The sequence below is a fragment of the Xiphophorus maculatus genome, chromosome 8 (assembly GCF_002775205.1).
Source record: "Xiphophorus maculatus strain JP 163 A chromosome 8, X_maculatus-5.0-male, whole genome shotgun sequence".
In the NCBI taxonomy this organism is placed as follows: Eukaryota; Metazoa; Chordata; class Actinopteri; order Cyprinodontiformes; family Poeciliidae; genus Xiphophorus; species Xiphophorus maculatus.
In genome coordinates, this window is record NC_036450.1 from 20940976 (window position 1) to 20960074 (window position 19099).

The 19099-nt window shown below is 38.8% G+C and overlaps 1 protein-coding gene across 2 annotated transcripts in view; it reads right to left on the minus strand.

The window, feature by feature from the left end:
- LOC102232699 (collagen alpha-1(XI) chain-like) overlaps positions 1-19099 on the minus strand; it is a 97061-nt gene that overhangs the window by 76084 nt on the left and 1878 nt on the right. For both annotated transcript variants that reach the window (XM_023338577.1, XM_014468377.2), the window contains exon 2: positions 53-220. In XM_023338577.1, coding sequence (XP_023194345.1) covers positions 53-220 — 168 coding nt within the window. The remainder of the gene's footprint in view (positions 1-52; positions 221-19099) is intronic.

The window sequence follows — 19099 nt, forward strand, 5'->3', positions numbered from 1 at the left end:
ACCAAAATGGCTACTTGAGCTGTGTGCTCTGTGCTTTGACTGAGACACTCACCTGGGTAAAGCTGTTTGGTGGGGGCACTGAGCTGGGCATCTTTGGATACTTTGTACGCCACATCGGGTCCTTGTGTCGACCTCCGATGTGAGCAGAAACCCGTTGTTTTTGTAACACCCTCAGGTAAATTGTGAAAATCTAAAATCTTCAAGAGGTCTGCTGGTTCCGCTGCGAAGAAGAAAACAGACACACAAAAAAGATGTTAAGGCTTTATAAGGCTTTATCATACAGCATTTTTCACATTACTTACTCAGAGACTTGCAGTAGTTTTATTGGGCCTTAAATAGAATTTGAGCAAACTAGTACCTCCTTTTGATTAAATATGTTCAAACTTTCTGCATTTTTCATCTTGTATTACAAGCATAGCTTAGGACACCAAAACAAATTTAATCAGAAAACAATTTCATTCAATAATTGACTGCATAACTGTTTCTTATTATATAATTTTTCTACAAAAAGTATTTTAAATGAATTGGAAGCAAATACAGGGGGTAAGGAAGCTAGCTGCTCGGTTTGCGTTACTTTGGGCTGACACCAGAGTCAATGTGTTCCAAAAATACCTGCATCTAAACTAAATTTAAATTATATGCATTTCTTTCACCATACTTTATTTTCAGCGTCCCACTGACTCAGACAAGAGTTGGTTGCTCAGCAGAACAATTCACATTTGGGAAAATTTATGTTTTCCCATTTAGGCACAAAACAGAGATGTGCGCATTTATAGATTCCAATGATCATGGGTTGAAGCCACACAGAAAAACCCACGCTTCCAACCATTTCGCTTGCAAAGTCCACCGCTTGCCTCTCTCCGACCACAACCGTGCAATTAGCACACTCTCGAGCCGGTCGCCTTGGCTGTGATCGGGTCACCGCAGGAGTTCGCTGGGTCAAAACAATGTGACATGGAGATTGACCCTGCACCGCAACCGTCATGTGCCAAAACCGCCCAGGACAAACAGCTGTTCGTGCAGCCAGAAGCAACACGATGACATACACCAGTAGCAACTTTTTCTTTCCTAAGCAGAGATACGTGCAGGGACGGACACTTGGTCATCTGGAGGAACTTGGACAAACCTCACAGTTAGGAAACATCTTTAAAAGAAGACAAGTGGAGATTTCTGATAACTTGTGCCACAAATTAAAACTTAAACAGAAACAAAAGCGAAAGAATATAGCGTTCATATTAACTTTCGAAAGTGCACGCAACCTGATGTTTTGAGACTAAGATGGAAGTTTTTCCACCTTTAACATTACACTCATCCTGCAAATTTCCAGTGAAAATGTTGTCCAAGCGTGCCCATCAACATTCCACATCATGAACTGATAATATTTGCCGATGCTAACCTGCAAAAGGTCTCCAAATGTATCAAGTTAAGCTCTTCACACCTTAACGTATCGGTTCGATTGGAAACAAAAGTCGCAACATTTGTTACATTTTCAGTTGGTGCAATTCACTTTCACACTGCACTGCATCAAACAAACCGAACCCTTAAAAAAAAAGTTCCCATCTCGCCTGTGGTGGCGCTGCACCAAGAACTACTGAAGGAAACAGCACAAAAACCTCTGAAGAAGACACGAGCGCAACTTCCTTCTTCAAGAAATGTTAACAAAAATGGAGTGGCATCAGATTAGAGCAACAGTAGGATTTTCACTTTCATTTCTCCTACCAGCGTTAGACTCTTCTCTCTTGTTTTGGTTGTATTTACCCAGAATTCCCTGCACTATAGTCTGTTTCCTGCTTTTGGAGTTTGGCAGTTTGGAGCTGGACTCCACATTCACACCTCCCTAAACAAATTAAACTTTCTAGGCAAACAAACTAGAGTTGAATTAAAGCGGACTAAACAGGGCTGGTGTGAACACACCCTAAGAACATCTTCTGTCCTCTCCCCTCTTCAAATCAAATATATCTTCTGTCGGATTTAGAGATGGACTTCGGTTCAACTTTTTGCAAAAGTTGACAAAAACCCCAGTTCCATCAGAAGAAAAATAAATCCATTGCATGATGTTGCCACTACCATGTTTCACACTGGACATGAGGTTCTTCTGGATGCTCCCTTTGGAATTAAATATTTCTGTTCTGTGACGCTGCTTCTTACTTCAGGTAGAACAGGAACACAACCAGGACTTTTTGGAAACTGTTGTAGCTCCTTCAGTGTTACTCCACTCCTCTTAAAAACCTCCATGACTAATTCCCATCCTGTGTTTATGTCCATTTTCGGTTAAAAAGAGTCTATGATGTTAGATATGAAATCAAGAACGCTGTAATTATGCCGTAAAGTTCCCACAAAAGTATTAGTTTGGAAATGGGTTTGCAAATGTATGCAGCCATGTTATTGCCGCGTTTTATTTTGTGCATGTACTCTTTCTCAAATGCGATATCTTAGCCGACCGTAGCTACAAGGTGAAACTGCAAAAAGCACAAATTGTTCAAAAAGTCAACTTGTAACAGAAACAACCACTTAAAACTAAATAGGCCATTAAAAACGTCAAATGATGAACGAGCACATTTCAGCTGAGCTTCAAAGCCGCCCGCGGAGACCTGTAACAACCTCCAGCTGGATGTGGTTATGAGTGACTAACATGCAGCAGAAATCAATTAAAAAAACATCCTCAAACAGAGGTTTCCATTGAGAAACAGTTAAGCTGCACATGTTATCCTACAGCTGTGCAGTGATGTAAATAAACTTCTTTACGCACCTCCCGAAGCCTTTTCACGTTTTCTACTCGGTCAAAGCAAAAGCTCAATGAAGAGTTTTATGCACATCTTTGCAAAAAAAAAAACAAAATAAACAGAAAAACTGAAAAATCAAGGAAGTCGTTTTTGCTGAGAACAGAAATGTAGAATGAAAAAACTTGATCTGAACTTAATAAGCATTTTTCTAAATCAGATCCAAGCAACGCTTTGGAGGTAATGATAGGCACAAGAACAGGCATTTGTGATGGCAACTCACCTAATCAAATGAAGCACCCCACCCTCCAATTTAAAAGCTCACCTACGTCTCTGCCTCTATGCTGCACAAGGTACCAATAATCGCACTCCTGTCTGGGAATCCGACACATTTACACCGCTTTTGAGTAGAAGAAGGGTCTAAACAGAAAGACCAATTTATCTGTCATCAGCTCTCAATGAACAGAGGGATAGAAAACCACCCAGCAGCCACGAAATGTCCATCATCCACCACGAAAGGGGCGTTTGATTAAGCAAGGCTAACTCTCAGACCTCCACAGTGCAGTAATAAAGGCGCATGTTTCACTGTTATCTGATGGGAAACATTCCCTCATCCATCCTGCATTATTCGGTTTGTCCACAGGGCCACTATTTCTGTTTAGAAGCTAATTCACGTGACTTGATTCCAGACGCATCATGTAGCATTTCTGTGAAGTTCTGAGCATTTGAGGTTCCACAATCCAGCAGGGACAAATGCAGAAAAAACATCACCATCACCCGCATAAAGATGCTACATTTCAATAAAGGCTCCGCAAGAATGACGCGGACACCCACAGCTGTAAGGTTAATATAGATAATAATAGGTAGTCATCACACAAAAGCCTTCCAAAATAAACAGGGCAATGTGGAATTAAAATTTTATCACAATATTTTGTGGCACTATTGTGATAATGATAAAAGTGATCATGAAAAAAATAAGATGTAATAAAATGTATCTAACTGTATGTTGTGACTGAATATCAGGGCAATCAAATACTGTTCCTGAAAAACATACCCAGTTGAGGTAGCCTTCATCAGGACACCGCTCATGTAAAGACTTGTGATTTCTATCCCCAAACTGAATATTTATAAATGTTCTCATGGAACAAGCGGTGGTAAAAAGAAAAAAATAGCAATGATGAGAACTAAACTTCTAGGATTTATAAACATAATAAATTGGAATTTATTGTGCCAACGATAATATAGGTGAAAATAAAAACATAGGGATTTTTTACTTGCTAAAACAGATGGATAAAGATTTATAGCTCTCTCGGGAACCCAATCTTCTAGGGCATGATAATATTCGTTAAGCATGAAACTGTGATATTGTCGAATATTGCAAAGGAGATACGTCACTCTTTTTTGTTTTTACCCATTATTATGACAACCCTAGAACTTTCCTCAAACTTCATTATCTAAGGCCACTAAGATCTCTATCATGTGTGGGCTTAAAGAGAGACTGAAACTCACTCTAACTGGCCAAATATTTTATTAGCATTTGACGCAGAATCACAATTTCTTGCATTCATTTTGTGAGCTAAATGTATTACATTCCAGTTGGTTCATAGCCAACAGAATAACTTTATATAATATTATTACGACATTATTGTTGTCAACGCTGGACTATGATTTAAGTTTGATTTTTATTTCAGCGTAGCTACGCATATTTTATAGGAACCAAATGCCTGCAGCTCTAAAATAGGAACACTATAAGAAGCAACTAAAACCTTTTCAATAAAATACAGTGTCTTCAAACTCTCCATAAACATCAGAGCAGTCTGCTTCGACCCAGCAGTATCTCTATGTAACTGGCCAACATCCAGCAGAACCGTATCCCGCTTCAAACAGATCAACCAATGACTTGTAATTGTACCGAGGCCCCTACAAGGCCTGGACAGAGCTGGCTTACACGTAACACAGTGACCACGGCCGCTCTGAATTATGGAGCTTAAAGGTGGTCAGATTAAAGACAAAATACAGAATTCCACTCTGATAGTAAAGTCCGTAGTCATAACCATTTGGTCAAAGGCTCCATTTTCATTTTATACTCACATGTCGTCTCTGTTACCAACACTGTCCCCATCTCCTTATTTGGATGCAGACTTGCTTTTGGCTGCTTTTTCAGGCCTCTCCACTGAGAGGTTGAATGCCTCCTCTTCATCTCTAATTTACAACAGTTTCATGACCTTCCATGTAAATAAACTACACTGTCATATATCTGGAAAATGCTCTTCTAATGTTACAGTTGTCTGAATTTGAACAAAACCGATCAAACATGTACCAGCGGCAGCCAAGATCGTCCACAGCCACTTTTGTTGGTTTGTAGGTTATAACAGAACACCAATACTGGTAACTCACCTGGTAACTGAATACAGTTTATTTGGACTATACTCACAGTTCAACCTAAACAGCAGCAGAAGGAGCTTTATAACAAGCGATGCATGGCTAAATTAGCTGTTAGCTGAAATCTTTTTGATGGATTAGGTCTGACTGTTTTTAGTTGAAAACTCAAAAATCCAATCTTTTTCCAATCAGTGAATACTCCATACATGCGCAAAACCAGGTTGTGCTGACAAATACTCTTCAGTGTTGACATATGTCTGTGGTGCATTCAGGCTGCAAGGCAGCGCATGAGAGCAAGACTTAAAATCTGAGTATGTCGAAGTAAAGTAGCTTTATTTACTTGTTGAAAATCGGCAGTTTTGGAAAGTAAAGGTAAAGATTATCACGGGCACAGACCGTCAACAGTGATTAATGTTAATTTATAACATGCTGCAGACATTTTGAAATGATTGAGATTCCCTATGCTCCAGAGGGCAGGAAGGCTACGAAGATATTTTTGAATGCAGTTGTTATGTCTTAAATAGTACACTTTGAAGACAGGGAGAAAGCTGACCACATAAATCAGAGTTTAAAAAAAAAAAAGCAGAACGGAAATCATTAATGAAATTCTAATCCATCTATCTCTATTTATGACCTGGTGGGTTAATTATTCCAGTTGAGAAGAAAAAACACAAGATGTTTGTGGTGAGAATCGAGCACAGCCCATGTCTCGGCTGCGTTAGACATTGGTGGGTTGCCGTATGATGCCATTCCTACAATGTAAATTTATGTAAATGAAATACAAGCGAAAGAGCCTGAACAGCAGGAGTTTGCAGTGGCCATTTGGAGGGTAGAGTTCTGCATCACTGCCCCTCCCCAACCTGTTGCTGCTCACTCCAAGTCATGTTTCTCCTATGTGTTTCCATTTGGAAAATATTTCTGCTTGAGAAAAACATACAACTTTATGGCATTTGAAACAAAAAAAAAAGCACCAGTCATCACTTTTCTCAATGCAGTGCCATTTTAAAAGTACATTTGAGAGATACTGTATGTATGTTGATTAGTAAAATGCAGATAGCTAACCAAACCAAATGTCTAAGTTCCTTCTATTCTTTCAAACCCCCTAACTTGGTCAGTTGTATTTTATATTTTCAAGGATCTGAATGTGACAGTATTTGAAGGTGACACACAGGAAACTTAATAGTCAGCAGTGTACTGGTCAGATGCTGAAGTATCAGCTATAGTGGAGTGCCTGGCCATTTTAACAAACTTTTTAGGGATTGGTAAATAAGTTTTACTCGTCAGCAAAACCATTAATTGTGCAATTTTAGTTAGTCTACGATGAAAGGATAAGAAAAGACAGCACTGCTCTTGTCCGCAGGCCAAGTGGAAATAAAACTTCCCAAAAACTGCGGCAAGAGACAGAAGATGTCTACTTTTGTTTCCACCAAGAAATGGTTCAAAGAGGGAAAAAAAATCAATCCAAAACCAGTATGGGACTTCAGAAATGTGAAAAAGCAAACATTATCACTTCAACTCCCTTCCCTGATTTGCACTTTCTCAGAGACTCCTTCATTCATAGATTTCGGTCACCAGGCGGCCGACCTGGCAGCGGAAGCATTCCTGACCGCGTTCCAAGCCGCAGGTATGGCGCTCAATCCCACCTTGTTAAACTGAGATGTTTACCAACTTAATGCGCCCGGTCCCTTGAGGAACCAACACCTCTGGAAGCGGATGCTAAAAATACTTTTTCACCTCAACCACAGCCCCTCATGTCCAAGAGGCAGGTTCACCTCAAGTACACAGAGAGTGTTTATACGACGTTGCCTTGTGTACATTCGCTCTTTGCCAGTCTGCCACATATTTGACACTACTTTCACACAAAAACACAAAGAAACAAAACGGTGAACTGTGTATTACCAAATTGTCATTGATTGGCTCTGGTCAGTGCATGGCAGGTCAAGTGTTGAAAATTCTGGGAGGCATTGCAGAGGCTAATCCTATTCATTGAATGTACTAAAGCTAAAAACTCCCTCTGGTTTAGGTTTGAAAATGCATCAATCAACACAATGCAGGTTGAGGCAATTTTTGTGGATTTAATAAAGATCAAGCATAGTTCAAAGCATTAATAACATTGCAAATTCCGTGCCGTGGTGGCGGAGGGGTTAGCGCGACCCACATTCAGAGGCAACGTGGCCTCGACGTGGCCGTCGCGGGTTCGACTCCCAGACCCGACGATGTTTACCACATATCTTCCCCCTTCTCCTCCCCTTTCCTGTCAGCCTACTTTGAAAAAGGGACACTAGAGCCCACAAAAAGATCCGTTGCGGGACGATAAAAAAATAAAAAAAAATATTGCAAATTCTTCATCTTCTGTTGGATTGAAAACGATGACTTCATTAAAAGAGATGCAACATATTTTTGTTTGTTTTTTTTGGGTTTTTTTAAACCTAATCTAATAATTGGTTAAAATCTGAATGGGTGGATCATGTATAGAGACAAACCAGAAACCTGTTCCCAATGATTGTTTGTTATCAACAGATCAGAGCCTTTGTCAAGAAGTAATCGATCCTTTGGATCTTTGCAAAACAGAAAATGCCTGTGCACAGCTGTTTCAAGAGAATGACACTACCAAATGTCAATGTTAAATCAATTCATGAATCAAAAAAGACAAAAAATACTGCAAATCTCACATTAAAACTACCTGCTGACAAAAGAGTAGCTTATTATTTGCAATAATAAATATCTTCCTCTCCCAATCTGACCTTAGTGTACCTCTTTCATTCAGTCTGTAAGTGAACAGCAGCTAAAAGGCCAGGTTCCTAATCCTGCTTATGGCTCAGTGCCAAGACTGTGGTGGATCCCATTCTCCCTAAGTACTCACCTCCCCTCAATTTTCACAAACCCACACAAACCCACACACACACACAGTCTCTGTAACAACTCTCAGTGACTCCAGACGGCACCATTTTATTTGACAGCAGGAGCTGTGCAGAACCAGTGCGTGATGACCTTTTTCTTCGAGGGGGTGGGAGGGGATTAACATTTTTTATTTTCTGACCCCGCCATCCTCCTCCTTCGTCCGCCCTTCTCGAGGTGAGGCCTGACTCTCAGGCACATGCTTGACCTAGGGCTGAGGACATGGAGTAATTAGTAGCCATAAAGAGGACCCTGCCTCTCCTGGAAGCCAGCACAGCCGAAAGCAAGAATGCCCGATGAGAGACTTCCCCCTCCTAGAGTGCATCACCAACAGGGAGGGTGAAAGACTTGGGGGTTTTTTGGTTTGTTTTTTTCATTATTTCACCTGATTTTGTAATAAAACCCGAAGCCAACTGTCGTAAAGTTGGAACCTTGCTGCGAGTACAGCAGGTTACAATTACGGTCTTTACTTTAATTGTTTAAAGTAAAGATTTAAAAAGACTATGTGACCTTAAAAAGAAAAAGCATACAAAATTCCAGAGCCCTAAGGTGTTGGGTCAAAAATCTAAAAACAAAATCATAGTTCCCACTATGTGACCAGACAGGGGAGTCATACAGCAGGAATTATGATTATGCTAGTTAGAGCACATGAGTAAATTAAATCCAGCACAGAGCAGAATCCTAAACAAGTGAAATCTTAACATCAAATCACTAAAAATTATATTCAGACCATTTCAGCATATGTTCAATAGACCAGATCAAAATTACAAGGAAGCGCTAATGTGCTAATTTGAGGGCTCTTGTGGAATCCCAAAGCCCCAACCAATGTCCTACACTGGCTATGTAATTTAAAAAAAAAATAATAAATTAGAATTATTTTTAGACAGCATGTCTAAGCAGAACAATCAAACAACTTTATTTCCGTTCATTCTCTCTCAACTAGCTGACACTAAATTAGCCACAGAAAACAAATTTAATCCTATCTGCTTGTCTCGCCTTGCATAACTTTTCAAGCCAATCACATTATGCCCAATAAAACACGCTATAAACAAACAAAAAAAAACAAAACAAAAAAACTCCTTCTCCACTTGCACTCCTTTTACACTAGAAAAACAGCATCAAAATTAATTAAGAGTTATTAAATTATTATTAAGAGTGCCCATTATGTGTGGTAGCTTGTGAAAATTTCCCAACTTTTTGTGCAGGCGTGAAACCACCACAGGAAGGTTTATCATCCTGGTGGCACCATGGTGTTCTGGTTGGGGCATCGGGGAGGACGGTTGCACCAGTGACACTGTGTCCTTTCTGCAGAATCTGAAGCCTAACTAAAAACACAGGCTTGACTTTAAGGGTGCAGCCTCATTATGACCACACACCAGGCTGGCAGCTCGATAATTAAGTTATACTACCACTCCTGAACTGCGCCATCGCTTGTGTTTAGCCACCGGTCTGGCTTCAACCACAGTCAGCTTGAATCGAGGGGTATCACTGTGTTGCTGCTGCATGCAGCAAACAAACCACTCTCTCCATGCTAAAGAACGGCATATTGTGCTCTGGCATTGCTTTCACAATGCGCACACACCTCCAAATTGCTCCAAGACTTGGTTATGTGTGCTAGTAGAAGGCTTTTGAAAGTTATATGTTTTTTTTATGCTGCAGTTTGAATGAAAAACACAGCCCGCTATCAGGCTGTCTGAGAAAAGCCCCAGAAAAATTACCAGAGTGAGAAAGAGGAGGAAAAACATAAACTATGGGTTTTGTAGCACAATTAGTCAAAACAGAAGAATCAGAACATGGCATATAAAACTAAACAAATTTTGACAAGGCTGGTTCGCAAAGATCTGCGAAAAAAATACCGATATTGTGCAAATGATTCCTTCTGACCGCACATACTGAGACATTCACACTGAGTTCTGTACTGTCATGAGGAATCACTCAGTAGATCCCATCCTTTGCATCCCTCTCATGCTGGCGATAAACTTATGAAAACACTAATGATGTTTTCTCTTCTCTAAGGCTGAAAACGATGGTGGAGGCACAGACACCTCTTCTAGTGAAATCCTGCATCTTTTGTTGCAATTGCTTCAGTTTCCAAATCTGCTACAGACTGAAAATTCAAACTCTCATGGAGAATACAAAGCAATTGTGTTCCATCATGAAGGAGGGCTTATCAAAACCTTGCATTTCATTAATAAGGCTAGGTGACGTTAGACGCAGTTATATTTTTATTAAAATGCAGACTTACGATTCTGTTGATAAAGTTTTTGTTAGATAAATCCAAACAGATGGCCAACAAATGTTGAGTTTTGCTCATACGCTCAGCTAAATGCAACAAAATTCTGGTTTTAATGAAACTTATTTTTAGCCTATAGCTAATGTAGACTTGCAAACATCAATATGGAACACTTAAGAGTAATTTAGGTCAATTTAACAAATATTTTCAGAAAATCTGCAATACAAACCACTGAATGAAAACGCTGATTAGTTGACTTTAATTTAGAGCTGCACACTGAAACAAAACAACAGTGGAAGTATTTAGTCATCTTTCAGTGTGTGCGCCAAAATTCAACAACCTTTCTAGTTATGCACCACACATTCCGATGATATGACACTAAAACAATCACCATCCATTCACGAAACAAACACAAAAAAAAAGCACAAGTCCTGCATACAGTATTTGATGCATTTTATGCACACAGATGTGACGAAACAATTTTCTACCCAGAGTGTCTGCTGTGTACTCTGAGGCTGAACACTGAACGGCCTTTTTATTTCTTTAACAGTGGGAATACCAGATGGTTTACTTCACTGTCTCCGTGCTGCAGCGCACAGCAGCGCAGATAAATCACTGTCTGCCTCCCTCCACAGACGGAGATGGAAAAACTGACTCAAGATTCCACGGTGTACCTCAGAATGCTAATTTTACAGCAAAAAAAAAAAAGAAAAGAAAGGAAGAAAAAGAAGTAGAGGCATAGTGATTTTCAGGCACATGTGTGATTACTGTTATCTCTTGCCATTGTATCTGCGTTTCTCCCATCCTATTTCCGTCGTTTCTTCTCTCAGTTTCATTAACTTTCGTTTTTTCCAATAACCACCCTCCAATGCGTTTTAATGCCTGCCAGTTTTATCTGCGTCTTGCGAAGCTTTCCGTCTCCAGCTGCAGTCACGGCTTCACTGGCTGACACTTTCGAAATTTATGGCGAAAGAAAGCCTGCAGCACGATTATTATTCCAGAAGAAATGCGCTGAAAAGAAACAATAAGAAGAAATCTACTTATAACAAATCCTGCACTCTATTGAGACGTTTCTATTTTTTGATTATCACTTGCATGAGAAAAGCCAGTGATTTGTTTTTCCTGATGACGTTAGAATGATGGGAATCAATCTAAATAGAGAATATGTTCCCACATATTAAGAGTTTCATCATCATTTGTGCTCTCAAGGACAGCTACACTCATTCTCATCATTTCTCATCAAAAAAATAGAACTATGCTTTATAAATGAAATACAAAAATGCCCAAAAAAATAAACTTAGATCTAGCCCACTACACTATTTTGTGAGGCTCACGGAACCCCAGCCTTGAACTGGGACTCTTTTTTTTTCATATTTCACATCATACAAATCAATTTGCTTCTGTGGGAAGTTGGTGGAAAACGGCTCACTGCTTGAAGTTATTGACTGCAAGACAATGAAATACTGCAAATCTAATTCCATTTCAACATTAGCATGTGAAAGATAAATCCAAAAACTGATTTACCATGATTTTGCCATTTATTTTCGACTTGCATTCTTAAATTTATACATTCATACAGATACATTCTTAAATTTATGTGACAACATTGTGGTAAAGAAAAACAATTATTTACTCAGTTTTGGGGGAAATTTCGCTTTGTTTCTGTCTATTAAGAGACAAACATTTTTATGTGAAGACAGGAGAGATGAATTCAAGAAGCAAAATCAGTGTTTATTATGTTTTATGTTTATTAGAATAGGAGTAATTTCATTTCAACTATTAGTGACACTATTAAATTGTATTTAAATACATCATAGTTTATTTGATAAACATTACATTGCTGACTACATGGACGTCAAAGTTATTTAGAATACTTTTCAAGATCAAACTACATTATTATCAATAATTCCTGAAATCCAAGAAACGTAAACAAAAAGGAATATTTACTGCCTGTTAATAATTCTTCTCCGAGTCGATTCACACACTTGAATTCAAAACGCAGCGAAATAACTTGCGATGTCATGATTTGCCAAATAACACGGCATAGTTGGAGTGACAGCCAAGTCAAGCATAAATTTATCTGCTACTGACATTTTAACGGGTGACTCACTTGAGCAATATCAACCCTGTGGGGGAACAGAAGTCAATGTGCAAATAAGATCTTGTTGCTATGCCTGAATCGTACAATAAATCAGCCAAAACCAGATACCTACTTACTGTTACAACACCACTCAGAAACTTTCAGGGAAAGTTCACAAATAAAGAAAAAGTGGAAGTTATTTCAATACTACTTTCCCATTTCTATTACTGATTGAAAGCATTCCTCTCCAGACCTTAGCAGTTCAAGTGCTTCACATCTTGGCAGTACAAGTTAGCTGTAGTTCACACAAAACAACAACTATAAAGAAAGCCTCTAGCAAAAGTTGAAATAAATGACACAGGCTGCACGTTGAAACCCTTAGCCCTGAGTTCAAGTGATATCAACCAAGCAAATCAAGGTGTAAACACAGCTGACTATGCACTTTGAAAATCTATGCAAAGTCATATCCAATAAATTTGAGCATGGATTCTCATAAGGCTCATTTGTCAGATTAAAAGTTCCTTTTCAAAAGCAGACATTATAGCTGACTCTACACATTTTTATTAAAAAAAATTCTCTTGGTGTGATATAATAATCTGATATTAATTGTTGTTTTCATTAGCTGCAAGAGGAAAATCCTCCCATGTAACAGAATTAAAGGCTTGAAAACATCAGTCTGTGTGTAAATAATCTATGTAATGTGTATTATTTAGTAAATGGAGTTACTGCAATACATTGACCTCAATAATATTCTTCGTAACTGAACAAAACTGTAAATAACATAAGAATTGCTTTAGTGCAAGTGTGTGGGTGGCCATTTGTGTTGTTTTACTAAGCTCATAAAAAATGGAATTCAATCAGATGTTGAAAAAAAATTGCCCACAGAGTTTAATCAGTAACAATGCTGAGCAAATCTTAGGTTTTCACAAATTCTTATGTTATAGGAGAATATAAAAGGATCCATGACATCCTAACAAGTTGACAAGGTGTTTGTGTTGTAATAATCGAAATCAGCACATCAGTGTAACAGTGTATGGTGCACTGTGTGACAATCATATCTTACTGTGATACTTTAGAATCACATTATTACTGTTGACTAGACTGCTATTGAGAAGTAATTGCAAGAATTCAGTTGCCCAAATACATACCGTTAACTCATTATCCATTTAGGTTGTTTGTTTAATACAGTTGGCAATTCCAGTGCCTTTATGCAACCTGCATGTGCAGACCAACAGCAAACCTCTAGGACAGCCCTCTTGAATTTAAGTCAACAATAAATAAAGCTACTTTGTAAGGGTTATCCCAGCATAAGGGTCCACCCCAACAGAAAATTCCCTTGTCACAAGTACAAAAGGTGTCCCACCAACCCTGCTGAAGACCTCCATCAACTGTGAACAAGGGATATCCATCAACTGATGATGGGAAACAAGGCAGCATGGGAGCCCACTCCACCACAGAAACCACTAGTGAGAGGGATACCAGCTGGGTAGCAAGGGGACCACACTGAAAACTCCTCTTTATTGCACGGAAAACACCCACAGTGTTTTCATACCCAACCCACAGACACTGCCTGGCATCAAGCACCCACTAAGCCATCAAAGCAGCCCTCCTGGACAGCATACTTGGGTTTAAGTGGTTAAGGGACATGCCCAGGTGTGTCAGACCTGACAAGAGAGATTTTCTATCTGTTGATGAGAACCTGGGCAGAATAAAGGCCAACCCTAGCATAGTAGCTAGGGTTGGCCCCAGGTAAGGAGTACAAAAGGTGAATGGCCAGTCGACATCACTGACAACCTTCCTCAGCTGCAGTGGAAAGACCCACAGAGTGAACAAGAGTTGGGAACCTAGGCAAATCTCCCAAGAAAGGCCAGGCCAGGTCTGATTAGCTCAACTGTTAAAAGGTTTGTTCTCGTTCTTCAACTTCCCCAAACACAAAATTTCTAGGGACTTACTATCTCTAAACAGTTTAATCGTCGCCGCATGGCTTAAACTCTAGCTGTGACCAGGGCTTGATTATTGAGGACCTCACTAAGCATACCGTCAATAGCAACAAGAAGAGGTGTGTATCATGCACAACCCTAATTGATCAAAACAAGAACATCCTTATAAAAACACAAAGCCATTATATCTAAGGAAAACTGTTCTGTGTCATCATATGTGTTTTTATATAATTGGGTAAAGAAAAGTTGTATATTATACACTACTGCAATCCATATTCACATGATATGTAGTACGAAATTTCTATGCCTTCATGGTCTTCCATTCCTCATTGTTTCCTAAAAGTTTGCATGTCCTTCGATTTCCTGCTTTGACCATGCTTTTGGACTTTACATCTCGTAGGATGTGCTCAAAGATTTTTTGTTTTCATTCTAAACTAAACAAAATATTGACTTCTGTCCATATTCAATGGTTTGTTCCGTCAGAAAAATCTCTTAAATCCTGCTTAAACACATAGCCGGTGTGCGGTAAAACTCTAGTTGAGTCCCTTGTTGCAACAAGACCAAATGAATTAAGCTTCCCGGAGAAAAATAAAATCCCGCTGACTAGGCAAACCATGTCCTACTATATATGTCCTCTCATTACAACTTCAACTGATTTCATCACCTAATAAATTTAAAATAGAGTACATATGACTACAGTAAAGTTTCATGACTGACCAGAAACCATTGTTTCTTCCCACTTGGAAAAATGTGCTTACACTCAGTTTTCTGCAACCAAAGTTGCGGCTAGGCTCTGGCTGGAGAAGGGGGAATGGGGTTGGAAAGGATGAGTCATACATTGCTTTCCATGCTCAATGATTATAATACCCATTACAGAGAAAAGCACTGTTTTACAGCTCAAGTGAATGCAGAGCTTGTAAGTCTGGACCAGATGCAGAGTTTCACTCAAAGCATACAGATAAATCCCAAGCGCAAGTGTTTGGGGTTGCATCACAAAGTAGCACGGCCAACACTTAATTTGGAGAAGAGATGCACATAGGGAGAAAAACTAATGAGAAAAATTGCTGAAAACAAAGCGCTCTGCACCATGACAACTTTAAAACAACAGATAAATGTTTATTCTAAATGAGACTTGAAGATAACCTGTGACAGGACATGGCAAATAATACGCTGATTGTGTCGAACAAAGGATCTCCTTAACTCTGTCACTGGGTCAAAAAACTGTCGTGCATATTTTGCTCTATCTGCCATGTTATTATCATGCATTAAAGCTGATTTACAGCGTCTCTTATCCACAAAGCCTGCATTTACAGACTTGAAGTGGCACATGCACTTACAGGGTCACTGCCTCTCCATGCAGCCCCAGATTCCTTCCTCGGCACCAAGGCAATAGGCACACACAAGAAGCAGCCACTTTCTCTCATGGCCGCTTATCTGATATTGTCGGACATGACCTCAGGAGAGCTAAAAGACACTGTGTAAGAACCAGCAGACCCAAATTCCACCAAATGAGTCTGAGTTGGATAAGAGAAGGTGGTTAAACTGGATGAAAGATGATCCTCTAAACCTAGTCCTTCCTCCAGCATTCAATAAGTTGTACTCTCATAAGGTAAGAGACATTAATCAGTATCATTTCATAAATCAAGATGAGCCTTGTTTAGTAGCACGCTCCAGGAAAACCACCTGCTATCATTGCACATAAAACACCAAGAAACCCTATGAGCTCATCTTGCCGGCACTGGGTCACTTCTCTGAACTTCACTATTTACTAGCTTCGTCAAAAAGCCAAAGCCAAACGGCAGAAATTACCAATACGTAAAATATCCTTTTGAAGAAGAGTTGTCCAGACACAGGGCAACTCTAGATGAAAACCAGCTGCAGTAGACCTTTCACCCTGCCATAAAGTCAGCCCACATAAACAAAAAGAACCTTTTAATGACCCTGGTTGTAACGAGTACAAAACTGGGTAAATAAAAGGCATATGCTGCTATTATACTCCTAAACCCCTCTATAACTGTGTCACTGTTATTTGATTAGAAATTTTCTCTAAAACCAACACACAATGGCGTATTTTCTCTTGAAAGAAAATGCAACTGAGATTTTTTTCTTTTTCTTCATGGTTTCTCTGTTCCACCAAGAATGGGAGGAAAACATCTGGAAGAAATTTCTTTGGCTTTTTGGAGGGCTTAGCAGACAGCACAATGGAACTTATTGAATCCAGATGGGGAGGCGTTCAGAGAAACGGCAAGCTTTTCTGTTCATCCCTTTTAAACTTGCATTAGGATTAAACACATATAAGTTCATCGCATAATTCCTATTTCCTGAAAATATATGGTTGATGTTGCCCAAACACAACTGCCCCTCGACTGGTGCCATACATCACCTATGGGTTTGGCTAACATATGGCTTTGTTTTCATTTGTGCAAGGTATTCAAAGAATGTTTTTTCAGTATTTCTAATGACTGGTTTCTGTTCCTGTGTGAATTTCCAGCTGTGGAAAAAGAACGTTAAAAGTGAAATTTGGTTAATCAATTGAATCCAATTCAAAGAAAATAAGAAATAAACCATTTCCAGGAGTTTTTCTTATAAATAAAACGTGGTAGATGGAAATAAATGAATTAAAATCCAAAGAAAACATTGCTGCTTGCATGCAGTCTAAAACACCATCTTGCTACAACCTGGATATGGTTGTAGCAAGACACGCTCATCATTGAATTCTGAATCTAAGGCAAATGATAAGGTTGGAAAAGAGACTTCAAAGTTCCTCAACATCCCACTGTGCAGCTTCTTTTCATTAAATGCAACCTGACTTTTCATCTTAGTCCCACTTCCTCCAGCACAGCCAAAAGGGAATCTATTGAAACAAGAAAAAAAACTACCTATAGAGAAAAAATTCCCCTTCTTTTGGCGATAAAATGCTAAACTTGACAAACATGAAAGATCTAGCAATCACCTTTGAACTCTGACCTTTCTTCTCCTTCTTTGTCTCAGAGACTTACAGACCTGGTGTTATTTATACATTTCCCTTAAGTCTTAAAGTTCCTTTTCTAACAGTAAAACAAAATGGCGTTCCAAATGAGCCATGAACTTTCACTAGCATAGCCTGGTTAGCTTTCAGTGGGATGATTATCTGGGTATTTTGTTTCCATCAACAGGAGTATGAAAAACTCGGCATACATTATGTTAACACACTATATGTAAACAGGCTACACATTGCTAGCAAGTCTCTCTATAGCTTGGTTTAATAGCTTCTTTTGTTGTCAGAACACCAGGAGGAACTAGCTAATGATAAAGACCAGTAGGACCACATCAAATACCATTTTGTTTTTGCTTACTTTACTTTTACAAATTACAAAGTTTTACGTAAAAAAAAAAAAAATGCTTAAGTTTGTTAGCACAGTGGGCTAACCTCAGAAGAACATATTTTTCTCAACGAAGTCTACTCCCAATAAATAGTTTCTTGAAAACAAAAACCTTCTGTCTACACAACATGTAATTGTAGCATGAAAATATGTTTATTGAAATCTAAATGTGGTTGAAAAGTAGTTTAGGCTGCTGGGCTAGAATGAGTAAATGTTTGGCCAGTATCAAAAACGCAAGACTGTGAAAACTGAACTTTCCTTATTAAAGTCAGTTTAGTTGGATAAAGGTGATCTGTTTACATTGTAATTCAGTAAGATGCTTTAAGTAATGATAAATTACAACTTAGTGAGCTTTAACCTATGTCAAAAGGTGGTTTTGATAACAAAACACCTATTTCTTATTTTAAATGATATAGCTAAATGGCAGCCCATATGAAAATGTATGCTGAGCTATATTATACAATATTATAAAAAGATAAAGTTCTATACAGTGATGTTAGATCAAGAACAAGAGGCTATAGTTAGCTTAGCAATTCCTGTTTTGAATTCTATGTAAAAATCACATTGAAAATCAAACCTCGGTGCCCTATTGACAGTGTGTTCTTGTTAAGAAAACATTTCTCTTATTTAGAGAATCGATTCACCTTCTATGTATTTCGTTCTGTTCCAGGTCAAAGGAGACTAAAGCAAGAGGTCACCAGTCCAGAAGAGGCCCCACACTCAGAGACAAAGAACTTTTCATACTGTCAATCCTTCCATAAAATCAAACATTTAGCTTTAAAATCTAGGTTAATTACATGTACAGAAAGGGCACGCTAACTCCCAATATAAAGGCCTTCATAGCTGTGGCGAAACACTGTTAACCGACAGCCATTGCCACTTTGTTGTTTTTAATTAAAGTGCTGTGTTAATGCAATTATCTCATTCAGGCATGGAATTGTGATCAATATGGAATGTATATAATAAAAACATCTTGTGTTTCGACATGTTTATTGCAAATGTCAACATTCTCAAGCAGTCATAGCAACAGCTATACCTCGTGCAATGTCCTTATTGTATATCTGTGCAAGCCTTTCAAAGAAACTGCACTAAAACGTAGCCTTGGGTAGTAAGAGGCTGTTAATTATGAGTGAAAAAAGACTACTACAGCGGAAGAATAGGAAAGTTAAACTTTGTTTGACTTGAGGGTGAAATGTTACGTGTCACAGTGTTTTAAGATTACCAACGCTGTACTTTGCGATGACAAAGAGCACGATAGTAAAGCTGAAAAACGTTGACGGAGGAGATAATTAGTTTACACAGGCTTTTCATGTACGTGCTATGTTACTACCACTCAATCATCGAGTCTTTACTGGCATATGTCAGCTTCAAGTTTCAAGAAGCATATCAGTGCCCTCAGGATCCTTTACATGAGTCATATAAGTTTTGATAGATGTTTTTTTTATTTTTTATCCAGCCCTCAGCATCAAGTTCCAGCTCCTCTT